General features: G+C 40.3%; 1 protein-coding gene across 6 annotated transcripts; it reads left to right on the plus strand.

Moving 5' to 3' along the window:
* tle3a (TLE family member 3, transcriptional corepressor a) lies at nt 1–27100 on the plus strand. 6 transcript variants are annotated; one of them, XM_038280394.1, is made up of 22 exons: nt 1–472; nt 900–1053; nt 1449–1549; nt 1729–1792; nt 3112–3156; nt 9652–9714; nt 9935–10039; nt 12274–12303; nt 15485–15689; nt 16890–16897; nt 18205–18327; nt 19833–19883; nt 19973–20125; nt 20566–20698; nt 20859–21028; nt 22072–22145; nt 22229–22478; nt 23005–23252; nt 23379–23526; nt 23616–23766; nt 25405–25481; nt 25756–27100. In XM_038280394.1, exons 2-22 carry the CDS (start codon nt 1030–1032, stop codon nt 25861–25863), a joined length of 2331 nt encoding a protein of 776 aa, XP_038136322.1. In that variant the 5' UTR covers nt 1–472; nt 900–1029; the 3' UTR covers nt 25864–27100. The 6 variants fall into 6 exon arrangements, with proteins under 6 accessions (XP_038136322.1, XP_038136325.1, XP_038136321.1 ...); XM_038280393.1 differs by having other exon boundaries at nt 2–472; nt 20856–21028; XM_038280397.1 differs by lacking the exon at nt 12274–12303 and having other exon boundaries at nt 9935–10009.
* Nucleotides 27101–27871: the final 771 nt, after the last annotated feature.

Genomic DNA, 27871 nt, shown 5'->3' on the forward strand with positions numbered 1-27871 from the left:
GATTGGACAGATAGACGCTTCCACGGCAGTTCAGCCCTGCTGCCTGTGTGTGGCAACCGGGGGTAAGCTGGACGACTGGGGGGGAAATGCGAGATTGTGGAGAGTACCGTGTTACGCTTTTAAAGAACCTCTTCGACTCGTAGGAGAGATTTTTGGAAGCTTATATGTATATATGTTTTTTTGTCGTTTTTGAGGGGATTAACCAGCCGCGTAAGGAGCGCATTCCTCGGAGCTTCAACGACGACGACTAAAGTAGTTTAATCGAGCCCGACCGAGCGATTTTTTTTCCTCCTAACTGCTCCCTGCAGTCTAGTCCAGCCTGACTGGGTGCGTTCTGGAGAGAGTGGAGGATGCTTCTCCAGATCTGGATCCACATTACAAGGAATTAAGCGCCTAAATTATAGCCTTCTGTATTTTTTTTCTTCTTTTTGGGGAAACAAAGGTCGGACCGAAGAATAGGACGCACATTCGGGTATGTATTTCTCCCAGCTTTTGATTTCTCTTTCATTTATTTCATGCTTATTTTTTCTGGGCGTGCGCTCCGCAGCGCGCCTCTGCGCGGAGTCAAAGTGGTTGGAAAAGCCAGCTGCCGGGCCGTCGGTGGTGTCCTGTAAGTGCGGGCTTTCTGCTTATTTGAGGAAAAATCAATACAAAGACAAATCGGTCCGAGCTTTTTATATTCGCTTCTTCAAAAATAAATTTGGCTACATATCTTTATACACCTGTAAATGTTTAAAAATCGTTGCTCACAAACCGAATAAGGTCATCAAGAAGACAGAGGGGCACGGATTGTGTTGTTGTTGTGCTTTTTTGTTGTTTTTATTTAGGGGATTGTTTAGATTTGCATTAAATTGCTTATTCTATAGGTTAATTTGCTTCTTTTCCCACCTCGAATACAGGATTTTCACGACCTCCCCTCACCCCCTCTATCCCACCCCTGTCTGCTGAGACTGACATCTGTGAGCAAATTTCCAGCCTTTTGCTAAAGGACCTGCACACTGGAGACATAAACAAAGGACACATTTAAAGATGTATCCACAGGGCCGACATCCGGTAAGATGGGTTCTTCTATTAAGCATCTAAAACATTTGTGTAAGAAAGGAAGAAATATCCTGCTGCAAAGCCCCCTTATTCCACCATTCATGCAGGTCATGCCATGCTTTGGAATAAGAGTAGCCTATGAAGATGTTTTGCATATTTGCATGATGTTACTGGTATGACTCGTGCAAAATGTGAAGACAGGTGGTGGTTTAAATTCCTGTCTGAGAGAATTGAGATTCAGTGTGAAAGCCTACTCATGTGATGTTATTAACAGCTGGAGGTGTGAAGTATGGACTCGCCTCTGCTTTTTGGGAAAATGCCTTACTGCAGAGATGTTCATATCTTTGAAAGGGTGAATTTCAACTCTGAGTCGGATTGCTGAGATTTTTCTTTTCTTCTCTTTGCAGGCTCCACATCAGCCCGGCCAGCCCGGCTTCAAATTTACCGTTGCCGAGTCTTGTGACAGAATTAAAGATGAGTTTCAGTTCCTCCAAGCCCAGTATCACAGGTAATGATTATCACAGAAATGACAAGGATGTCAGTTTGCTTTATTGGTCTGTGGAGTTTTAGAGTAATAAATGGGTTGAAATGAAAGATGGACTTTTTCCTCCCCCTCCTCTGAGCAGGTAGATATGCATGAATGAGTGCTGAAGAGGTTGAAATTGACACCTTGTCTTCTGTTTTCAGTCTGAAGGTGGAGTATGACAAACTGGCCAATGAGAAAACAGAGATGCAGCGCCACTATGTCATGGTAAGCTTGCGTTACAATGGGGAGCAATTATGGTACCAAATTGCAAGGCTTGTTGAAGATCTGGTCAGGGTGGAGCGACACGGGCTATTGTGATCACCTGCATGTGGTGGTTAAGGCGGCATTGGTGTCAGGTACAGGCCTGTGAAAGCCCTCAGGGTGGTGGTGGTGGAGAGGAGGTGTGGTATAGAGCAGCCAGTTGTTACAGAAGAGCTCTTCCTGACGGGCAGTGGGCTTCATTATAGCCCGCCCCTCCGATCTCCAAGGGGTTGACTGCAGCTTTGCCCTCTGTGTGTGCTGATCTGATTATTCTCCTTGGAGACACCATGCTCAGACATATGCAGGGCCATAAATTAGGTGCGAGCTGCTGGCGCAGACCACAGTAAACAAGATGGAGGCTGTGGAACAGGCTTGCGGTGTATCTTTGCAGTACCGTTCTTTATAATCTTTAATTATTAGCTTTTATTTAAGCAGCCCTTAAGAAAAACATAGGTGTGCCGCTGACGCAAGAAATGAGCCCAGACATGACGCAATGAGCAGGTGTTCCTGTGGATGTGTACTCGCTTGTCTCGAGTAAACACACACAGTGGGAGAGATTTACACAAATATATTTTGTCCTGAATTAAAGAACCCCTTTTTGGGTTTTTTTTTGTTTGTTTTGTTTTTTTCGTGTGAAAACAACATGTCAGCCTGACAACCATGAGGTTAGGTAAACATGTTGGGAAGTATTCCACAGCCAGCGATGGGTGTCAGGTTACGCTACGGCTGTAGGGCTCTGATCTCAGACAGAATGGCTCTCTTGTTTGAGAGTAATTTTCGAAGAAGCTAATGGACTGAATAATGCATTGGCCTCATCAAATAGACGCTGACTGGAAAGCCATTTCTGCCCCGGTTGCCAATTCTGGACTCGACGGATTACATTTCATCCAGACAGACAGACAGACTGACCAGGCTGGAAATATCAAGAGTGTTGAGCAATCACGTTACGCTAAGTAAGCAGACATCGTGGAGATCTGAGGGCTTAAGATAGTGATCAATACATCTAACCCTTTCCTTCTTGTGCCTTCACTACAAACAGCAGGGGGTGGGCGGGGAATCAATTCATTGACTGCTGCACAGCTCCTTAAAGAAGTTCTTTTCTGGTCTGATCTTAGTTCATCACCTTTCAGGGTATTTTTATCCTACTGTTCAAAAGCATGTGATAATGTGATTAGTGTAGGGATCCATTGCATTGATTGTTGTGCAGAGTGTATTTGTTTTGTTCAATCATGAAATTATCTCAGATTTTGTGTAATTTGAACCCTTTTTGTTGTATTTTTCAGTATTACGAGATGTCTTATGGGTTGAACATAGAGATGCACAAACAGGTATGTACCACCTCCCTATAACCTTTAAATAACAAACTCTGATCAAATATTTCTGGCCAATATCCAATCTCCTGTACTCCCTAAAGGCTTAGGCCAATTTTAGAACTATGATATCAAGGCAGCGTTGATGTAAAAAAACAAACTCTAGCCCTTTTCTGCAAGATACAATAATTATAGATGCATATGTATCATCATTTAGTGTATATGAGAGATATTTTGCTATACAACAATGGTGAAATTTACATGATTTATTAGCATTTAGCCTGATTAGTGTGGCTAGTGTGTGTACCTACAGCAGTAGCTCACTAATTTTTCAACTTCAAAAGAACAATGTGAGACCTGTAACACAGCCTAACTGGTTAGTAAATTAATCTTGAGTTTAATAACAGAACAAACAACATCATTCAATGACTGTATCTTTCTTATCTATTTACATGAATCTGCTGTTGATTTAAATGCTCTTTCGCCACTTTGTTTTATTATTTAGCCTGATATCTGCAGCTTGCTTTCTTAAAAGCCTCACATGTTGATTTGTAAAACTAAGTTATGTCCTAAACTCAGTCTTGAGAGCCCTTGCTTTAAAAATTTTATTATTTACCTGCTGATATTACCAAATCTTTCTATTTTCCCCTTCTTTTCCAAGTCTGACACATAGCTGGTCACTATAGTTCACCAAAATGAAAACTATTCAATTCTACTGAAGCAATTGATTTCTCTGTGCATTGTATGTATTTGTATTTTTTTATTTTTATCAGGGCTGCTTGATGCATTAAAAACCTTGGTCACTGTGTAAATCTAACATTAGTGCATAGGCTTATGTGCTGAATGAATGAAAGCATGTGCCACCATTTATACAATCAGTCTCGGCCATTTTATTGGAAATTTACCAGTCGTGTCATGTAATCCGAGTCAGCTTTTTGATAAGATTAAAGGTAGACTTTGACAAGACGTGATGATTACAAAGACAGAAGTGCTGAGCAGTAATTACAAGAGCGGAGCAAAAGTCATTTAGCCATTTATTGCGCCCTTATCTTTATCCAAGGATCCTATCTGATGTTGACTCACAGATCAATCACAATAAGGTCTGAAGTAATATAAAGATTGAATGAATAGGTAATCCTCAGATTCCACTACATGCAGCATTTAAACCATTAAGTTGGTCTCTTCCAGTTGGTTAATAACAGCGTTGGCTGCCCAGCGGATTGGCGTGGTGGGATGATCCATCAGTGTCTGGGGTTGTTTGTCGCATTGCTACATGTCTGTCAGGCCTCAAGCCCCTTTGATAGCTTTTGTCAGGCACTTATCACCAACTGGAGGGGAGATGGAGGGGGGAGTTCTGGAAGGGAGCAGGAGAATAGAGCTGGGTGGGGAGGAGCAGGAGCCTAGCTTTGTGTAAACAGGTTAATCGACTGATCCATTTTAGTGTCTGACTTTTATCAGGAACCTCAACAGAGCTGATGGAAGCGCTTGAATAAATCATCAGCGGGGCCCCTAACCTTCTGAACCGCATGTTGGTGAGCAAACAGTGCGAGGCCTTGTCCTTGCAGCTTCCTTAGCCTTACACACCCAGGCATGGGGGAAGAAGGAGGCGAATATCAGCAGTGGGTAACAGACAGGGGTTGGGATAGAGTTATTGGATGCACGCCGGCATATTATTTCCATTCTAGGAGATTTATTCCATTGTATGGAAGCTCATTCTTCTTACTATGCCTTTTTCATTACTGTGCAGGGACATATTTCAGGTTTTAGAAATGGCACAATGACACAGCTTAGATGGACTGATGTGGCGGTTATCTGATCCCTCTCTGTCAGCTGCAGCAGTAAGTCGATGCAAATGGGCTAATTTCTGCTGCATGACATCAACACCATAATTGCCGTCATATGGTGCTTGTTTCCTGGAGCTGCATGGGGGAGTATGGGGCTCAAACCTTTGCTTCAGTCGGATTAGGCTTTTACCTGTAGCTGTAACACAGACTCATGCCTCATTGTGTTTGCTTAAAAGGCCACATATCTTCTGGCACCAATAGGAAAGGAAGCGGGGCCCGCCAACATTCTGTCTGTGTTGTTCATAGAAAATTGAAAAGCGGTTTGAGGAACTGTGCCTTTTGAAAGAAATCAGTACTTCAACATCTCAAGTCTGTCACAAAGGACTGAACGTTGGTGTAATATTCTACAGGTGCAAGTTTTCAGCTGTCAGGTTCACTCATATAAATGGAAAGTTCTCATTTAGCATTTGCACCAAATGACAAACATACGTTTCTACTACAACTGTTAACATAAAGCTGATTATTGAAATGATTGAAAATGGATTTTATCTTTTCCTAGAATTTGATCTTTTAGACTAGTCAGTCAGCTTTATAACTGTTATTTTTGTACCTTTAAACTATTGTCATTGGATGATTTTTTACACATTAACCAATGACTTTTTACACAAATGTGGGAAGGAGGCTGTGTGCCACGAATTGCCTTCTCTGTCAGGAAAAAAAAAAATACAGGAAAAGGAACATGTAAAGCATTTCTTTTCAGACTGACCAGAAAAGTATGGCTGTTAATTCAGTGTGGAAAATGTCTGGATCAACGTCTCACACCATATCCAAGGTAAAAGGGATGAGGATAGTTGGACACTTTAGAGCTGTATTTGGAATTCAGCCTCTTTCCCTCAATCAGTCTAAATACTTTGGGTCCCTTTTGAAAGACGTTGCATCTTAGTCCCCTGGAATAATTTTTATTATTCCGTGCTATATTCTTGTTTTTGTTTTGTTTGCATGGCCTTATTTATACCTCATGGTCACACTGAGTGGAAAAGACATTCTTAAAGCAACAATGTTTAACTTTAACCACTAGGGGTGCTAAACCTGTACCTTCAATGTTTACCATCTAAACTGACAACACACTGTTGTAAAAATGATCGGTGTCTCTCCCATGTTTTGCAATCTGATAACAGACAGTTTAGAAGAGCAGATTAAGCAGCCATGGAGTTACTTGTGAGACGAGGCCAAATTTATCCCTCCAGATTAAATCCCAGATGTCTCATCGGGTCATTGTCAGATGTGTTTGTTGTCTAACAACAACTTTTAGTTTAGTTCGCTTTCGGGTTTAAGGGAGGCTTAGATGCTGTAAAGTAGCAGTATGGGTCACATGACTCATTAAATGACAAACGCACTAAAGTTGCATATGTCAGTTTTTGAGAATAGCTGCCTGCAAGCAGCATTGACATGTGCCATATACTATGTATTGATCCTGAAAATTTAACTGTATCTAAAAAGAAAACAAAATCATGTTTCTATAAAGTGTTTCAATCAGGAAGCTCATTGGTGGCGCACTGCCTCCAACCTTTGTAACTGATCATGAGCTTCTTTGTGTATAACTGTCAATGATGAGCCTGATAATGGCTTATAAATTAGCATTTGCATAAACAACCAGAAGAGTTTTTGAGACCAGATGGTTTATAATTCTGCTTTTCCGCTATTCTCTCTGAGACTAGCCGTTAGCCTACTCACCTGTTTCACTGATTAAGTTGAAAAATACTCGATCATCTTATTTTCCAGCTGAAATTAGGGGCGAAACACTTATCTCAAGAAATTTCACCTTAATTTTAGATCAGTTTTTGCTGTAATCGGAATGCATGTACTGCTGGTGACATGTTATTTGCTAATAAGCTTTTCCGACCTTACTGCGCTCTGATAAAATTTATCAAACGAGTGCATCAATCTATATTATCTATGGCTGATATTAATATGTACAGGTTATTTTGCATTTTACTTGGATGAATATGTAACACTACTAATAAATGTTTTGAGCTATGCTTTGCATCTCAGTTAGGTGGAGAACTCATCAATCAGATTAGAAGAGCTGACCTTACTAGTCCTAGTTTTTCCTTAATAGAAAAGTCAGGCCCTTAGGCCATGCTGCTGGATAATCCAAATGACTGACCCTCTAAATATGACCAGTCAAGCAGTGTTTTTAGATGAATCACCTGCTTCTCCTTTAAATGCAAAACCCATCAGTGTTTTTAGCTCTATTTTCCCACTGCTGATAACAACAGGCGAATACCTCTCTGCACACAATTGACACGGCAGGCTGAGAGTGCTCTTAAAGTGGTGCTACACAGGTCCGAGTACCTGTAATTGTGTAGCAGCCGTGCAAAGCTGGCCTCTCAAGGGCCAAGCTGTCATCTACTTAAAGTGACAACAGCCCCCTTTTTATCTGCCAGCAGACCAGGAAAAAGAAAAGCAGCAGCAGCAGTCCCTTCAGCGCTGCACTGTTTCTCTTTGACAGCGGTGGGGAGCTGAGCTGATGCTTCTGCCATGTATTTGCATGTTGTGTTGTGGGAGCGCAGAGGCTGGCAGTTGTTTAGGGCACAGCGGATCGGCCACCTCCTGACCTCGCTCAGCCAGCTGTCACCATGATACTAAGCTACAGAGGAATGGGCCCCGAGTGCTCCAGGACTTTTTACAAATCCCGTCAAATGTTCGAGCGCTATTTACAAGGCTTATCTCTGCAAACATGGATTACACAGCCCCGGTAGCTTTTCAGCCATTTCTAATGGCCTCCATCGACTCTTTCTAGAACTCTTACAAAAGTGCATAGATAAAACGGCCATAAAATCTTTATCTTATAAGACCACAGCTAATTCCTCTTCTTGTCTAAAGGCAATGGACAAGTTATAGGATGAATTGTCTTTTGGTTCAACACACTTTCTGCTGTACAAGTAGATCTAGAAATAAATATCTCTGCTGTTTAATTCCTTTTGTCATGATTGTAGCTGATGAAAATCCCCAGATAGTGTAAGACCAATAGGCGGAGGGTTTTTAATACATTAATGTTATCTAATGGCCTGCACAATCATAGGACGGACTGCTGACTTTACAAGTAGTCATCAGATAGTTTATGATATCCACTTCAAGGACAATAAGCCACAAAAGAGGTAATTGCAAAAGAACAGTGTTGAAGAAAAGTTATGGAAAGTTAAGTGGAAGGAAAAATTCTAAAGTTTTCTTTCTGTTTTTTAAATGTGGTTCACCACTTAAAAAATTTAAGTGGCTCTAATTGATGGAGCTCCACGCCTGTTGTATGCAGTTATTATAAATTGCTTCTACTGTCAGGCGTCATTTTGTTTTATCTGACATTAGATTGTTTTCTTGACCACTGGCTTGCCTCGCTTTAATAGCTGTCCATGTTGCAACTAGGGTCAGCAGATCCTCTCCCGTCACTCACTGCTTTCCCATCCCACACTGGCTTTGCCCTGGGGTAATATGTCAGGCTGCCAAACACTGCCTGGCATTTCTGCCATGTGTAATAAATAAGCCGGCGGTCTGCAGACTAACTTGCGTCTGCTGCTGCTGCTGCTCCAAATGAGAAATCAGAGAAAATCTCTGTGATGTGTTTGTGTTCTGCAGCGGCCCTGGGTTGAACTGCGGCTCATAAATTCCAAAGATGATGTAGCTTCAGCCCAGTTATTCTCTGCTCCCAGTGCAGAGCTCAGACCTGAATGTCTCATCTCCCAAGCCTAGAAGGAGAGAGAGACAGAGAGGGGGGGGGAGTGAGTGTGAAGGGAAGAGCAAGCTGGGTGCTGTTTTTACAGGAGAGTGGGGGTGGATCATACTCCCCTCTCCTACTGCTCTTTTTATCCACCATTCATTTGGTCCGTTCATGTGATCGACAGGCTGAAAATTCAATTTAATGACCTGCCTCCAAGCACGTAATATGATTTTAAGGCCTGTTACGGTCAAGCGGAGGTGCCATTTGCATAATGATCCCCAGCCAGATAGGGCTGTAGCTGTTGCCATGGCAGTTGGTCGACAAGCAAAAGAATGGAGGCAGGGTTCCATGGATAGATGGGAGGGGAGGAGGGGTGTGGGATGGGGAGGGGGTGGGGTTGGAGGGGTAGGTTGATGGCTCGGAGAAATCGCTCCAGCTTGATTCTTAGAAAGGCCCAGTTTTAGTGAGCCTCTACTGGCACAGACTGCTTTAATTCTTATCGATCACAGATTGGAGGACAGTAACCCACAAGTTGTTATGGTTTGTTATCATAGTGAGCTCTGATTCATAATGTCGATCTTCCACACTGTCACATGTAAGTAAACAGTGCAGGTTGAAGGCCTCGGCTTCATAAAAGGGGTGTGGTTGTGTGGTTTAACTGAGGTTAAGTGCAGGACAGTGCAGTTTGGGTGGGAGAAAAAAAAAAGAGGCAGGGCTGCGCGGGAGAAGATTCTCTCGACGCAAACGCACTCCGCCTGCTCATATCCGTTTAACGTGGAGTGCACTCTCAGCACAGCTGTGCTCCATCCCCCTGGGCTCTCCTAATGTTTTAAATATTTCAAATGTCAATATCATGCTGTTTAGAGGATGTTGAGTCAAGCAGTTCTGATTGCCGGAGTAATTGGCTTAATCGGTGTAAACATTAAAGGAGGGGTTATGTGCAGTCACTGCGTTCTTCATACACCTCCAACTTATTTATTTTTTCCGTTTTGTTTTCCCTCTGTTTTTTTCCAGACGGAGATTGCCAAACGACTGAATGCAATTCTAGCTCAAATTATGCCTTTCCTGTCACAAGAGGTAGGTTTTGAATGCAGCCCTCAAACGGCGTCACTGCTTATTTAAAAACAAAGTGGCTTATTGTTGCTGTGTTGCAGAGAGACATTTTCTAAGTAGTTTTTCAGTAATCGTGCTGCTTTTTTGACGTTCACATTTGTTCTAAGCCTGCTTTCTTGTTGTGCTGTGAAAATGCAACTACATTTGGATGCCTTAATAATTATATGTCCATGTTTCTGTTCAGCACCAACAACAGGTTGCTCAGGCAGTGGAGAGGGCTAAGCAGGTGACTATGACCGAGCTGAATGCCATCATCGGGGTACGTGGACTTCCCAATCTGCCTCTCACCGTGTGTATACTCCCTTTTTTTCCTTTATTTTAACTTGGGTATGGGCAAACATTCAATGCATCTGAAAGTAATAATTGCACCATGTTGTATAAATCTTTGTGTTTAATTGAAATTTTATGTGACAGACCAGCACAAAGTAGTGCAAAATTCAAAATTAAAGGGAGAAGTTAAGGAGGGAGGCGTCTGAATTTATATTTTTCCCTTTCTATTTAGATTCTTCTTAATAGTTGATTATTCAGAAATGCTAACAACATGGCGTTTTTTTTTTTTAAACAAACAAGATATAACCATCCACAGAAACTTTTATTCTGGGTACGGGGAGCATTAATTAGAGAATCTATGTCAAACTTGGGTACAAAAATCTATTGATGGGACAGCTATTATTCACTTTATGAATTTGGCTTTGATAGAATAGAGGCAAAATGAAGAATAAAGGATGGATGGGGGAAAAAGCCCTTAAAAATCCTGCTTGCAGACTGGCACATGTCATTGCTGCTATAGGAAGCTAAAGCTGAAACCATGAAAGGTTTAGATCAAAGCATAGTCCTGTGTTAAACTGACCCAGCCAAATTCCAGACCATAAAATTCAAAAGCTGTGGTTGGACTTACAAATGGATATTTACATATGTCTTTTTTCCCATCCAGTTGAGTTGATATTAAGCTTATTTTGCAAATTGCAAAATATTAATTGGTAGAGAAAAGTCATATGGCTGTAATTGCTACAAATTATCTGTTATTCTTTTTTCATGTCAAAATGCTGAAAACTAATATCTTACTCTAATTTCCTTTACCTCACAATAATGTATTGCTTTGCGTTGGTCTATTATATAAAATCCCAATAAAACTGATTTGACATTAATTATTAAACTAAAGTGGTAAATCCTGTTTTTGGGAAATTCTGGTCAACAATAAATAATGACAAAATAATATGACTGATATGTTCTATATATTTAGCATTATCCTTTTGAAATGGTCTGTTTCTGCTCTTTTGGTATCGGCAGCATTGTTTCCTGCCTTGTTGTCCGTTTACAAATGTGAGCCTGAGAGCTCTCTAGACACCCTCCGCAGCCTGCATAGCTTTAATTGGCTAAGGTTTTAACGAGGAGCCTCATCCCTCACTGTTGACCTGGATAGCTGTGGGAGTTAAAAGGGCTGAGGCTGAACAGAACAGCCTCCCTGAGATGGCACAGAAAGCAGCCATCAGCCATCCCCACTGCTCGGCGTTTTGCAGAGCTCATCACGGTGCAGTTAATGTTTGGTGTTCATCACTGCTTCCAGGCACCATCTGCTTCTCATTGATCAGCTATATCCCTCCTGTCCTGCTCACACAGAGGCAACTGGTTTTACTAGAGAAACACAGCCTGGGATTTCTGTGATCTTATTTTGAATCTTCTGCATGCAAGTCAATGGATGCTGACCTGGTGCAAATATTGAAATTCAATGATTTCCCTCCTTGTGATGTTTTTGTTTTATTGCCTTCTTAAAATGGGGAATTTCTAAAGGTGATGTAGAGCCACTTTTATTTTCATATGTTTGGACTGACGTAGATGCTTTTTTACAATGCAAACAGCACTTGTGATAACATTAGTAATATTTGATAAGTTATCTAATATGTGTTTTCACCTTTGAAACATAATACCGTAATACTTTGCTGATTTGAATTTGGAGCTTGGGTGATTTAATTTATTTTTTCTTCTGTGATCTATAGTTCACAGTTGACTTCTTAAAAAATAGACTAAATAAATGATGTAATGCGGCTTTAGAGCAGAGTTCTGTGTGGCACCAGGGCTGTCAAAAATGATGAGGCCTCAGCCCAAAACTTCCAGCATTGGCTAATGTCAGGGGACGTGGTGATGTGTGTGATTAAGAACACCTTTCCATGTGTTATTTATTAAGGAGAAGCTCTGTAGGCATGCCAAAATCCTCATGTATATTGTAAAGCAAGGTGTGGGTGAAAGAGCACAGCAGACAGACAGGCGGTGTACAGGAACCAGCTACATGTCTTATTGATGGAGCTGCTGGCCATTAATAGAATGCAACTAGGACAGCTGCTTGAGGTAAAGCCGACTGCTAGAGAATCCAGTTTGGTTCAAACATAAAAGCCTCAGATATGCCAACCTGGGTTGTGTCAGACCTTTATGAGCATATATTCTCTGTCCATTATAGGCAGTATTTCTGTATGGGTGAGTGTCTGAAGCAGTTGTAGCTTTGACCAACTCTGTCCTCCTTTTCAGCAGCAGCAGGCTGCCTACCCTTCTCTTATGGTCAGTGGCGTAAACATATTTGTGTCATTCACATTTCTTTGACTGGATTTGGTTTTTGTGGCTTGAAGACCTTGTGTGTGTTGCATGGCACGGCTTGTCTCCAGCTAATGTGCATTTTTAATTGGACATAGGGTATTTAAAAAAATCTCACCCATGATAACCATGCCGTAGCATCACAACAAATAACTCAAATGTATATTAAAATACTGGTGAAAAGGGCAGCAGTGATTTTGTCCAACCCAAATTGCTCCAACTCTTCTTTTAGCCATCTAGCTTCAGTCCTGATGTGCAGATCCAATAGGCATGCCACTAGATATATAATAGCCTACATTGCAGGCTTTGCAATTGCAAATCGGCACTACAGGGCTCGATGTTAACCATTGCCCGATCGCCCGGGGCAAGTAGTTTTTATTGTCGGGAGAGTACAAATTTTATTGCATTTGCCCGCCGGGCAAGTGCAATGATCGCAAATAAAATGATTTACCATTCAAAACTACTTTAAAATCACCGACATTTGCTGAAACCGACCCACAAGTGTTGCCTGCGCCATTTTTGTTGCTTTGTACACATTCTCGCGTGATTTGAAAAAGCCGCGTGATTTTCCGCTAGATGGCGTGATTCAGCTCCTGGGGAGAGAATTCTGCAGAGCTGCAGCTGGATGATGAATTTAATCTATACTATAATACACGCTAGATTAGAAATGATCAGTCAGGGATTACGACAATAATAATAATAATAATTGTATGAGCACAGTGTAAATATTTCTATCATATGGCAGTCTTCTGTACAGTGATACAGGTCATACATTAAAAATGTTCATTAAATTTTTTTCTCTTAGACATTGGAGTGGTGCATTTAAATGTTACAGAGCTAAACATGTTAAATTGGTGAGTAGTAGTAGTGTAAGGTTTTAACCTGTCAAGTTTTTTTTTAGATTTTTAACATTACAATTTATATTTTTCCAAGCACACAACAGTTTAAAGCAAAGTTTAGTTTGAAAAGAATGTGCAGGAAGGATTGAAAAGCATGTTAACACGGTAATGTAGGCTTGAGTTCATTATCTGACGCATGCATATACACACCAGGGACCTGTAAAGTGAAAAAAAATACTAAATTACAAAAAACATTTAAAAAACAAACATGTTTCATTGATATATATACAAAAATGAATATTAGGAACTATATTTATCAAACATTATACTGGGCAAGTAAAAAATTGTTTCTGGGCAAATGAAATGGGAAAGTCACTTGCCCAAAGGGCAAGTGGTAAAAATCCTTAACGTCAACCCCTGCACTAATATTTGATATTTTTGTCTGTTTTCAATTTTAATGTAAATGTGTAAAAAATAATAATATTTAACAGAACAAAATTCATGATTATTTTTGCTGCAACTATAATAATACAACATAATTATTATAGTTACAGTAAATATAGCATTCGTTTATTTAAGGTTATGCATGAAGCTAGGAAAACATATACTGACTCACTAGTTGTAATATTGGAGTTTATTTCAAAGAATACTATTTGCAATATTGTTCTTTATAGATTAAAAAGTGAGACGATGTTAGCAGAATAATTTACTTAAAAACGTTCATCCGAATAACAGGCTTTATTTTTAACGGAGTAATCCTAACAGGATGGGGGGGTTCTATTGTGTCACCCTAGGATAAAAAATATTTTCAGCCCGGTTTGTTTTAGTTGTATGCAAGTGGGAAATTTTGCTGTATTCTTTCAGCTTGCTAGGTGAGCATGCAACATTCTATTACTGATGAGTTTATTAAAAAAAAAACAGCTTTAAAAAAACTTCAACTGCTTTTAATGCGGTTACCCTGTTAGCTATAGAGTCTACTCTCAGATGGGTTTTATTTCCTACAGTGACACTCAGTGTGGAGGTTAAATAAGGGGCATGGTGTATAAGTTTTTATCCTGCGTTATTAAATTAGAAGATACAGGCCAGACTTCTTCCTTTATTTATTATTGTCTTCATTTATAGGCCTTTAATGAGGGCTCTTGCTGATCAGCCATGCTTATTACCCATCAGTGCCTCATTAAACACAATGAGCAAGGATGTCTTCCCCCCTGCCAATGAACTGGCTCCTTAATTTCCCTCATGGACACAACATTAGAAGTCTCCCTCCATCTCTCCTTCTCTCTCTTTTTCTTTTTTCTTGTTCTAGTTTTCTGTTTTCAAGCGTAGCTCATATCACTCTTAGAAGAAAGGAATAATATTTTAGAACCATTTACACCTTTGGGTTCCTGCCACCCTGTGAAACGAAGCCAATGTCGAGTTAAACCATCTTCCTCTACTCTGTGGTAATTACTAACTTCCTGATATTCCTAAAGTGGCCGTTAAAGGCCGCTGATTAAAGTCCGTCTTGTAAAAGAGAAAGATAGCACGCTGTAACAACAGCTGAATTATTTAGTCGGCTTGTAGATGGGTTATAAACTGCTGATGTTTTATTGGTGTCTCGGCTAAGTATTATTTAACCTTGCTTTAAACTGCTTCCTTCCCAGGCTGAGTGCCTTTTAACTCTCTTTCATTTCCCTGTGCCTTTCAAATATTGATGGCGAATATTGGAGGCTTGAGTGAGTGCCAGCAATGGGACCCCTACTCCTGGCTCCTGAAGCTGCCTTCTGTTGGGAAGCGGGGGGGGCTTCTGGCATTCAGTTCCCTTATGTCTAAAAGTTTGGGTGTTCGAATGATTTATGAGCTGTCGATACCAGAGTTTGAATGCAAGAGCAGTAAGCAGACTGTTTTGTGTGTTTTTTTTTTTTTTAAGATTGTTTCCTTATAAAAGTTGTTAATTATTTTGCCTTGAGGCTAACAGCTTACTGTTCTTTAAAGACGATTGTTAAACTCACTGATGCTACAGGGGTTATGCGATGCTGCAGTATGAAATGGAACAGTTAGAGCATGATTTCTTTCCCTGCGTTCTAACCAAGGCTCATTAAATTTATCTCTGCTGTTTCTCCTTGTTTTACACTGAAGAAACATGGAAAAACAGTAATTCTAAGTTGCTAAACTAACTAGCTTTATATGTGGCTATATCATTTTGGCTTAAAATGGAGCTAGATCTGACAGCAGCTGTTTACTTCTGCTAAAGTCGTGAGCTGATAGTGGCTACTCCTTCCCTCCAACCCATTTGTTGTTTGTCTGTCTGCATCTATATCGACTTGCAGCAGCAACAGCTCCAGGCGCAGCACCTTTCCCACGCTGCTCACGGGCCTCCAGTTCAGCTGCCGCCCCACCCCTCGGGTCTGCAGCCGCCTGGAATCCCCCCTGTCACCGGCTCTGGATCCGGCCTGCTGGCGCTCGGGGCGCTGGGCAGCCAGGCTCACCTCCCAGTGAAGGATGAGAAGAACCATCAAGATCTGGAGCACAGAGGTGTGTTATTGACCTCAGTTATTGTAAAAAAGTTTATTTAGTACAAATTAGACATGGGTCAGCATAATTTCTCACTGTATAACTGTGGTTGAATTTTCAAGGCATTTTACAAACATCTATTATTCCCTCTACTTGTAAATAATATATGCTATTACCTTTAACATTCAGCTCATCATTGAGCCAGCTTTCAGAAATCCAGCAGTCTTTCAAATTCAGGATTTGATTCTCTCATTTTGTTAAAAGGTTGCACTATGACAGTCTTTTACATTGTAGCGGATCAAAAAGAGTTATTTCCTAAGCCAGCTGAGCAGCAGTGCACAGCAAAATGATAGTGAGGGCCTGTGCTGTTTGTATCCATGCTGCATTCCAAACAGTAAACATCCTCTTTACCCCAAATGAGAGGCGGTTCTTAGACGACTTTTCTGGTTATGTTGAATTTCGATTAAAGACAAAAGAAATGAAGAAATAAAATTTTGGAGTATTTAAAATAGGGTTGCAACTAACGATTATTTTGCAAATTGACTATTCTGAAGATTACTTTTTTAATTAATCGATTAATAACCAGATTGCAAAAGGTTCCTTAAAGAAGAGTTTTTGCAAAATTAAACCAGTTGATTTTTTTTTTTATCTTAAAGGCAAAATGTTTATATATATTTTTGTTAACAATTACTGCTTTAATTGGGTCACTCTTTCAGCTAAAGACACGTTTTAGAGTCTCCACACTCCAGATAACGATTACTTAATTAGTTGATGATTATTTCAATAATATATTAATCACAATTAATCTGATTAATTGTTTCGACCTAATTTAAAACACACCTTTGTTTAAGATGTAATATACCATGCCTAGTTGAAATGAAGTGTGTGTTAATGGAACCTTTTTAGAAAGATATTAAATGTGGCCAAACTGACATCAAAGCTTGCAATATTTCTCCCTCTCTAGAGTGGTTTGAGGAAAACATCCTGCCTGTTCACATTCTATCTGTGTAACGAGCTGCTGCATTCTCAGCCCATGACGACTACATCAGCTATTCAGCAGCTCCAAAATGCATTAATGAACGGAGCCTTGTGCCCTACAGCTGATTCACACATGCTCAGCCAGAGGCTTTTGTTACTTTTTTTACTAACTGACATGTTTTTCTCCTTTCTCACTTGGGTTTCCTCATCATCTCCGCTGCCCCTGTGACGTCCGTTGAACAGAAAGCACGGTGAGTGTCCAGGACTGCAGGGATTGTTGGGTTTCACTGTTTCATATTGCTGATTTGATAGCTGTTATAATCTGCTTTCAGTATTCGGAGCAATGGGAATTGAAGTATAAAAGCTGTGTGCTATCATGCTGGAGAGATTAGAAGGCTTGTAATTTCATCAGAATTGAAGAAGGACTTTGTCCTCCTTCTCTTAAAGGATTTGTTTGATCCCCTCTGCTGTCTCTCATGTTTAGCAGCTCACTTGTTCTTCCTTTTCCCTCTCTGATGAATATTCATGTTCTCTGTTTGACTGGACCTGCTGAAGTGTTTTATTCAAAGTCGCTTCAATGTCAGATGACTTGCGATGGGCCTGTGAGGTTCTGTTTCCGTAGGCCGTGCCGGCTGAATGGGCTCAGTCATCTCTGAAGAAATGGAGCTTCTGGCCCTGTTTTGTTTTCTGTGTTCTCGTCCCAGGTCATCTGATAGTAGAGTGGTGACTTTGGTTAATGAGTCACGCTAAGCATCTCTTTAAAGGTCAGCCATTATGCACACAGTGGCCCTTTGCCCAGACCTCTAGTCCATCAGCCATTGTTCCCCTCTCTTTTCTGTTGTCCGTGTTGTTGCTTTGGCTCTCTGATGGAGGGACATAGAAATTTAGGACAACTTGGCAGTTTGCAGGCCAATGGCAAGCTCCCTGCGGAAGCTTCTGGACTCCTGCCGAGTGTCTTCCCTTCTGTTGGCGTTTGGAGTGAGCCTTTTCAGCCTGTGTAGGCAGGTTCCACAGAAAAGCACCAGTCAGTCCCACGCTGCCATGCCCATTGGCAGGATATAGATTCTTCTTCTTTATCGGCGCTCAAAGCAGGAGCTGACACAGTGCCCAACGCCCAGGGCCCAATGCATATAGTTTCTCTCTGTTTCTCTCTCTCTCTCATGCTCAGTCCAAATTACTCTGGAGAAAAGGCCCTCCGTTCAGTCACGACACACTGCTCAAGCCCCTGTGAGGCTGTTTGTTGTCCAGTTATAAGGAGGAGGGGTGGGCAGGCTCGGGGAAACAAGCCGTACTCCGTTTAATTCAGACAACAGCCCGTTCTGTTGTTTGCGAGCTCGGTGGGTGTCAGGGTACTGTTTGACGCTGATGTTCAGCTGAATTTTAGGACGGCTGCTGTGATCATCATTGTTTGAATGAGGAGTGTTCAGCTTTGCTCAACTTGCTCACTGTTTTTTGTTTTTTTTATGTTGTTTTGGATTAAATAAATGAATGTTATTGGATTTTTAAAAAGAAAGATACATTGGAAGTAAAATAGATTGGTTGTTTTTTCTTTCTGCAGAATAACTCGATATCTCCATCAGAAAGCTTGCGGACGGCAAGCGAGAAGCACCGCAGCTCTTCTGACTACAGCTTGGATTCCAAAAAACGCAAACTGGAGGAAAAGGACAGCATGAGCAGATATGTAGGTTTATAAAGACAACAGGATAGGGAGCAGGATTGGGTTTCTTTTGGTATTTTTTACATACAGTTTTGGCCATTAAAGCCTCCTTGCAGAAGCTTTCATGCCTCTTTAACTTTAAGGGGAGTGGTGGCCTAGTGTTTAAGTCATAGCGATGGAATCCAGAGGTTCTGATTTCAAGCCCCACTCCCACAGACTGCCACTCTGTCCCTGAACGAATACCCGTAACCCCCCACTGCTCCCTGGGCGCCGCACAATGGCAGCCCACTGCTCCAAAAGGGGGATCGGTTAAATGCAGAGTTCATTTGGTTGCTCTGTACTTGTGACAATGTAATGAAAATAAAAGCTGCGAATTTTACGTTACAATCTCAAGTTTCATGGATTTTACAGGGATTTAGATTACAGACTAATACAAAGTTATTATTTGGAAAAATGTGTATGTGAGTAAACACTCTAGAAACTTACATTTATTTTGTGCTCCATGTCTAGTTTAGTGGAACATCCCATGACTGAAACTTTTGCCCATTCCTCTTATAAAAGTGGCTTTAGGACGAAGTAACTAAACTATTTTACTTTCAAGATGGTTTGTTTAGCAAGAATACATCTAAAAATATTCAAGATTACGATCCAGGTGTTCCTCCCTTAAACACTGAATACAATCAGTGTATAACCACCTCAGCATGTCACTGAGGGAGCTGGATAACCTGTTCATTCAAATGAGGTATATATCTTTATCCAACAGTAAACATCAGAGGATGAAAGAAAACTGCAACAAACCTCATTAGTGGATTTCTTCTTCCCATTTCTTGAGGGCAGATTTTTAGTGTCGCTGTTGACAAATGATTGCAGATGAGTAGTGGATGTTTGCAGGTTCTTAACAGTTCCCATCAGCCTTTTGGCTGTTTCTCTTTTTTAAGTTCTGGCCTTTCACTTCAGCTATGCAGCCAATCTTGTTGGGTTTGCTGTTGTGTAAAACTCTCCCATTCCCCTTAGTTATTTGTCAGACATTGAAAGCTTAGTATAGTGTTTTGTATTTCAACCCAACCTTAAACATATCCAGACCTTCATTCCAGACCTGCCTGTTGGTTGCCTTATGTAACAAGGTCATTAATGTACTAAAACAAACCTTAGGCCTCCAGAAAACAGACGCTAACTCTGTTTACTCAATGCTAACCTTTGATGGCAGGTGGTTGCAGTAAATTTATTTTAGGGGTATTTGAGTAAAAGGGGGTGATTAGAGTTGCAGACAACACTTTTCACTTTTTGTTTAAAAAAAACAATGTTTATGTGCTCTTTATGTTTGTTTATTACATGAATTACAAATAATATATTACTAAAGGTTTTTAACCTGACAAAAATATGAAAAACTCAAATGTGAAAATGTCTCCTTGCTTATCCAGCTCTTAACAATTTGCAAACAATGTTTTCAAAGCTCTCCATGGGATCACAAACGTTTATCCAAAGTATATCTTCTAAGGTGTTGTTGTTTTTTTTCTAATCACCTGCAGGACAGCGACGGAGAAAAGAGTGATGATTTGGTGGTAGATGTGTCTAATGAGGTGAGGGGTCTATACTTTTTATGATTATAGCTATATTTCCTGAAGCTGTTGTATAACCATTAAAATCTGTTTGATTTATTTGTTCTTAGGACCCAGCTACTCCACGGGCTAGCCCAGCCCATTCCCCACCTGAAAACGGCATTGATAAACCACGCCCACCCAAGAAAGATACACCAAACAGCCCAGCATCTGTGGCCTCCTCTGGAAGCACCCCGTCCTCGAAGGCAAAGGAGCTCAGTCATGTAAGACAACGAGATATTTAAGGACAAACTAGGACAGAAAGGGTTTTTAAAAAAGAAATTGTAGGGATATGTGCAAATAGATGTGGAACATTTTCTGCTGTGGATTAGGAATGGCTGTCTGTGCTTTAAGTGCATGACTAAAATGTCAGGGATAATATTGTCCCGCATCAGGATCAGTCAGGTCTCCTCTGTTAATAGCTCAATGTATTTAACTATTCTGGGATTTTTGCCTCTGCCTCGCTGAAAGATTAAAGCTAAAGGGGATAGAAAAAGCCCCATCTCCATTGTGACCGTAATAGGTTTTAGAATAAATAGCAGTTTATGGCTGTGGGTTGTCAGAATTAGATTGGATTAGGTTCAGTTTGCTCTCAAATTGTCAGTCTGCACAGAGCCTGGTTTTTGGGATTGTGAACGTGCTTGCTCTCTTGTTCCCTTGACAGAATGACAAATCCTCCACGCCTGGTCTTAAATCCAATACCCCCACCCCGCGTAACGATGCCCCCACCCCTGGCACAAGCTCCACTCCTGGGCTCAGACCCATACTGGGCAAACCACCAGGCATGGAGGCTCTTGGTTGGTACCATTCTCTGAGTTTGCTGGAAGCTGCATTTTTTTATTATTATTATTTCTGTTATCATTATCATTATTATTATTATTATCTTAAAGTATGTGATTATCTTGCATACTGATATTCATCTCCTGTTTTTTATTTCTTTATTTTTTTCTGTAGCAGCACCAGCTTTGCGGACCCCTTTGTCCATTGCTGGCTCCTATCCCCCCTTTGCCATGATGGGCCACCATGAAATGAATGGAGGCCTAACGAGTCCAGGTGTCTACGCTGGCCTGCACATCTCCCCTCAGATGAGCGCTGCAGCAGCTGCAGCATATGGACGTTCGACTATGGTAACAATTCCACTTTCTTTTTTTTTTCATGCTGCAAATCCCATTTTTCTATCCACATGTGACCCATTTCTGTTGGATTTTTCTTTTTTAATGTGTTATTAGTTTTTTGTTTTTAAAAAGTCTTAATTTTCAGACTGAGTTTTTCAATTTGCAAGCTCGATATGCATGTGATACCTTCAGGCTGACTGGTCTTCATACTTTTATGTCATGGATATAAAAACCACAACACTGAATTTTAAAAATGTATTTTTTTTTATGCTATTAAGCATGTCTGCAGTATAGTTGGCAAGAGAACACAATACTTTTGATAGAGAAAAGGAAGGCTTAGCAGACTCCAATTAATTAATTGAAGAATTCAACCTTTCTGTTATAAGACATGTCTGATCTGAATATATTGCAAACATTTTAGAACATCAGAACTACATTCTCTAGAAATACACATGCAGAGTACTGTTAATCATGCTAACTGTATAACTAATATAAACGCTAAAGATAAATGCAAACTTTACAGTTATTTCATCAGTAATTAAACATTGAATGTTTTGGTTTAAATAAAGCTTTAAGAAAATCTATTTTCAGTGATTTACTTGTGTTGTCTTATACTATTTTTCTAAGAGACATTGGTAGAGCTGCAAATAATGATTATATTGCTAATCGATTAATCTGTCGATTATTTTTTTAAATTAATAATCAGATGGCAAAGGATTTTTAAAGGAGATTTTTTTGCTGAATCAAACCAGGTGAAACAAATTTTCCACTTAAGGAGTTCTTGGTAGATCATATTAACAGAACAAAATTCAAAATAATTAATTTTTTTTTTGCAGGTTTGGTATAATTACTCCTCTAATCGATTAATCACGATTAATCCAATTATTTTTACATCACTAGACATTTATACAGGCAAAATCAAACCTTTCCAACAACCCCAGATTGAAAATTTAGTGAAACATTTGATTAATGCAGTTCTCTCTGTAGCCTTAGAGCAGAGTTTCCTTTGATCACTGATCTGTAACCTCATACATCTATATCCTCTCATCTTTTAGGGGTTTGATCCTCACACTCATATGAGAGCCCCAGGCCTTCCAGCCAGCCTCACGTCTATTTCTGGGGGGAAACCGTAAGTGTCTCTCCAAAGGTGTAGGCGTTTGTCACACTTCAAAATCCAATGACTTTAAACCTGCATCATCTTTCTTTCTGTAGTGCATACTCCTTCCACGTAAGCGCAGATGGCCAGATGCAACCTGTACCCTTCCCGCCTGATGCCCTGATTGGACCGGGTATTCCACGTCACGCACGTCAGATCAACACGCTTAGCCACGGCGAAGTGGTGTGTGCTGTCACCATTAGCAACCCCACACGTCATGTTTACACCGGCGGTAAGGGCTGCGTCAAAATCTGGGACATCAGCCAGCCAGGCAGCAAAAGCCCCGTTTCCCAACTGGACTGTCTGGTAAGAACCCTATACTGAATCACTTTACACTCCTTAGTGACAATTTTTGATAAGCTGCAATGGCATAATCTTCTCCATTATTTCCATACCAGAAATTTGTATTCATCAAAAGATAGTAAAGGAATACTTAAATAAGAGTTTTGTGCTTTCATGTGTAATTCCAAAAATTTCAGACATAAGATCCAACAAATGATCCAAATTTGTTCGATTTGATTTAAATCCACTTCTAGATGACCCTCTGATTGGTTAGGAGTCTGTTTTTGAAGAAGTCCCCTTCCCCCTGTTATTTATCTCCCTGGTATAACTATACTATTCAGATGATTTTTAACAGCAGAACAACATTTTTTGCAAAGAAGATGGAAATAGCTAAATATTCTGAAGATTTCTGTCTGTAAAATGTCATTTTAATTGTGGTTGTGATCAGCTAAGGGAACCCACTTTAGTTGTTTTCTTCTGTGGATTTTCCTCCAGATTTGTTTCTAATTCTCTGCACTGTATTGATCGGCTTTTGTCCTCTGTGCCACAGAACAGGGATAACTACATCCGATCCTGTAAGCTCCTGCCTGATGGCCGCACATTGATTGTTGGAGGCGAGGCCAGCACTTTGACCATCTGGGACCTGGCCTCTCAGACGCCTCGCATCAAGGCCGAGCTCACCTCATCGGCCCCGGCGTGCTACGCCTTGGCCATCAGCCCTGACGCCAAGGTCTGCTTCTCCTGTTGCAGTGATGGAAACATCGCCGTTTGGGACCTGCACAACCAGACCCTTGTTAGGTGGGGGGAAAAATATATGTATTCCCAGTGTGCGGATTTTGGCTCTGTAACAGAGCTGCTCTTGTGTGAGCCACTTTTAAAGAGGATGTCAATACATGTTTTTGTGCTTTCTTACTCTAAATGCAGGCAGTTCCAGGGTCATACAGATGGTGCTAGCTGCATTGACATTTCCCATGATGGCACTAAACTGTGGACAGGCGGCCTCGATAACACTGTTCGCTCTTGGGATCTTAGAGAGGGTCGACAGCTGCAGCAGCACGACTTCACTTCACAGGTACAATCATTAAATACCACACATGTAACCCATAAATATATTGCTTTATATAGTGTCTGAACTATTAATAATCACTGTTCCATCCCCAGATCTTCTCCTTGGGCTACTGTCCGACCGGAGAGTGGCTTGCTGTTGGGATGGAGAGCAGCAACGTGGAGGTGCTTCACCATTCCAAGCCTGACAAATATCAGCTCCACCTACATGAAAGCTGCGTCCTCTCCCTCAAGTTCGCCTACTGTGGTACGAGCAAACCTACTTAAAAGGAACAGGGAATAATACAATACTATTTACCCTCCATACTCTTTTAAAGATAGAACTTTAAGCTCTAATGTTCTTGAATGTGTTTTTGGGAGGGGGTGAACTAACACATGTAAAGAGGAATTAAAGCGAGATAATTCATTTTCTTTAACCTGGAAACCACTTTACTAAGATAACTTTTCATAAGTCCTCTGCATGAATGAATTGTTTCAGCTTGAAATGAACCTTTTATTCAGCAGTAATTAATATGGATGGATATGAATATGGGGCAGACATAGAATTAGATCTGTAGGATGTAGTAGGAGACTAGTCCTGGGGTTAACTGTATACACAGAGCCAGAGCTACAATGGAGGCATTAACATCCTGGATGTTCTTTTGAGATACACAAATGGTTGTTGCAAGATTTTTAAAGAGAAAATATTTTAAATCTTGAAAAGAGTACAACCCAAAACCCAAAAGATCTTTTGTTAATGCATTTTTCTTTTTTGCTTTAATTGGGACTATAAAATGTTCTAGACTTAGAAAATGGTCGGCCCAAAACAGTAAAAAGTGAAACATCTTGATTTTACTAAGGCTAAACTGTGATCAAAAACTTCTGGGATTAGAATTATTGATTATTCTTTTTTTTCTGAAAATATCATACCGCTTTGTTTATATCTTTTTAGAAGGGGAATGTTCAGTGTTTTTAGTTTTGTAGATTAAAAGTACAGGAAAAAAAATGGACTCAACAAGTCCAAAATCATGGCCACCATTTGTTTGGATCAAAGCATATGTGAAAGAAACTTAAATCCAAGTTGTAATTATGAATCCATTATTAAATACTGTAATTTTTAAAATGTGTTTTCGCATCCTCTAAGTGGGTATTAAAAAAAAATAAAAAATTTAAGATGCATTTTGCCAATTTTGCCTTGGAATGACCATTTGGTTCATGAGCAGGTTGAAAACCAAGCTAAATCTCTAGCAGTTGCTCCGCAGATTTAACCAGCTCTCTCATTGGTTAAACAGCCACATTTGGATAACAAAATGACCTGATCACTTTCTATCCAGAATTTGAGTGGAAACCACAAATCGGGCAAAGCAAGAGTTAACCAGTTAGGTTAGGTTTAACTTTGTTTTCATTGTGCTCAGGGACCAGAACGGAAAAGGGGAACCGTGACTCAGTGAATCTACTGGTCCTCCATAGTTTGCAGAATAAGGATAGGCAATATTTTCAGATGTGCAATGCGGGTAGAAAGCTTTGCACATCTGAAAAGCTGCGACCAAAGAAAAGGAAACTAATGAACAGTTTCAGGTTGATTAAACACAAATATTTGTGTCACTTAAAAATTTCATTTGTAAAAAATAAACTTGGATATCATTAAACCACTTTCTTTTGGTCTATCATAAGAAATGCCAGTTAAATACGTCATAGTTTGTGGGGGCAATTTAAAACATTTTAGGGTGCAGATACTTTTTTCTTGACCTGCATTTGCTTTAAGAGCTAAAAGTTGGGGGTTTTTGGGTTGGGGTGGTTGGTTTTTGTCTCAGGCTTGGAAATGTAACAAGTTTTGCTATGAAGGTATTTCCCTGCATCTCATTGGTTCAAAAAAGGCCTGATGTCACTTCCGTTTTCTTTGCAGGTAAATGGTTTGTAAGCACTGGGAAGGACAATCTGTTGAATGCTTGGAGGACTCCTTATGGCGCCAGCATATTCCAGGTATGCGGATCAATACACTTTGTCTGTAGCCAGAGCCAAAAGAACACACTGCCTTCTCCTTGCGGAAGGACACACCGACCGCTGCCTAACCAGGCCACCCTATCAGTGAAAAGTGAAACTGAATAATTGACCTTACAAAGGAGTCTTTTTGAAGGCCAAACCTTGTTGTCACTGCAGGCTAATCTTTCTGCCCCCGCAGTCATTTAATCCTCCCCACTTAACTTTGAATGGGCCACTGTATATTAATGCAGTTTTATCTTCTTCTCTTTAACAGTCCAAGGAATCCTCTTCGGTCCTGAGCTGTGACATCTCAACGGATGACAAGTACATCGTGACTGGCTCTGGTGACAAGAAGGCCACAGTGTATGAAGTGATCTATTAGCAGTGCTTTGGATGGGAGCATGCACATGCTTAGGAACAGCACGCTCTTCCTCCGCCTATCTTCTCCCTAACGGACAACATGGATTCCGCTATGCGGGACAGGAAGTTTGGCAGTGCCAGACTAATGGATGCCGGCGCTGCTTTGGACCTGGATTTTTATGTCTGATTAAAACACTTGTACAGCAACAACGTTTCTGCAAAGGCACTAAGAGAAAGGAAATAAGACGAAAAATGTCGATTTCTTTTTTTTTTTTTTTTCTCTTTCGTTGGATTTTTCTTTTTTTTTAACCTTTTTGACTATGGATAAAGTTCCATGAAAGCTAGAAGCGGCGCTTCTCTCCGGAGCTTTTCCTCGGAGGTCCTGTGAAAAGTGTACATAATGGAGTAATAAATGGCCTTTTATAGATTTATATTTTGGTGTCCAATTTCGCTTGTGATGGTTCTTTCTTGTTCTCTGTGATTTTCTGTCCCCTTTGGGGATGGAAATTAGATTAGGACTTTGTAAGAGGATATTCTGTTTCCTTCCCCTCCTCCCCCTCCGTAGCATTTTTTTCCCCCATGTTCTTTGTCAAGAGCAACCTTTTTCGGAAATCTAATTTGGACGGGTTTTTTTCGGACAACAGCTCCTTTTTTTCTTCTCCTATTTGGTACAAAACAGATGCTCCAAGGAGTATAGCCACACAGATTTCCAGAAAACGTCCCGCTGACCCCCACCGGCCCTGACTGGAGGAAGGAGAAATTCATTGTTTTCAGTTTCATTAGCCCACTGGCTTTGGTCAGCAGAAACTCAACTCTGAAATGAAGATCTGTCACTTAACACTGGCTGCTTTCAGTAACACCAAAATGGATAACTAACAACCGGAAGACTGATGGATTTCCTAAAAGCCAGCCGTGACTTGAGCTCCGTCTGTTGACTCAACCATTGTATGAAAAATTCATTGCACCGCTCTGCAAAGTCATCAGTCTGTGCAAGTTAATTATTGCCTTTCTTGTTTTGACGGCCTGTGACTGATATGCAAGGCTTGCTTGGTTACACATTTAGATGGCGAGCAAAGCCACGCCCACATTTTAAATCCTGGGTATACAGTTTGCTTTCTTTAACATTGACAATACTCTGCCTGGGAAAACTCTTACAGGAATGGTCTCTGCATAAACTGTGTCGCATACACGTGTCACCCATAAGGACTGTACAGTAGGCAGTTGTTGATAAGTCAATAAACTATTTATATAAAATATAATCTTGACTCAATTTCTGAAGAGACATTTTCTTGCTGGTTATAATAGTGTTTAGGGAATAGCTGAAGGTTTTATCTTCAAGATAGTTAAAGCAGAACAATACCACAAAATTAGCAATAAAAGGGCAAATCCAACTCTGTTTTCATGACAAAATCTGCATTCCAGCTCCCTTAAAATAGTATAGTATTGATGTTTATAGCTAATTCTAATTTATTTTGTTATTTGGGTCTTGAATGCCAACCAGGCTCCTGTATTACTCTGTCGGATATTGTTTAATGAACAAAAAGGTCAGTTTACTCTTGGACTAAAACTAACAAGCCTATTATTTCAATACTGTATGCGAGTTTTTAGTTGAGCCTTTGGGCGTCATTTGTTCCAAGGGAATGAAGCAAAACTTATGCTGACTTTTGATGTCTGCCCATCAATCTTTGTGACAAATTCAATTAACTCAATCTGAAGGGGCAGCTCGTTTATTTCTTATATATGAAACACAGGGTATACATATAACTCTTGATATCGCATGTTAAGATGTGTTTTTCTAAATGGGACTATATCATTCAAAACACCATCATATCATCCACATTTACAATTTCAGATAAACATTTATCTATTAGGTGATGGAAAATCAGTGAGGGCAAACTGTTAAAAATATTTATGTTTTTGTTTTTATACTTTAAACGCAATTTGATTTGATTTTTAACATAATTTTCTTTTATAGGAGTCTTATCAGCATCACTATTTCCTCACTTTCATTTTCAGAGGTTCTTCAGATC

The sequence above is a fragment of the Cyprinodon tularosa genome, unplaced genomic scaffold, assembly GCF_016077235.1.
Source record: "Cyprinodon tularosa strain WSP-4 unplaced genomic scaffold, ASM1607723v1 ctg16, whole genome shotgun sequence".
Taxonomy (NCBI): domain Eukaryota; kingdom Metazoa; phylum Chordata; class Actinopteri; order Cyprinodontiformes; family Cyprinodontidae; genus Cyprinodon; species Cyprinodon tularosa.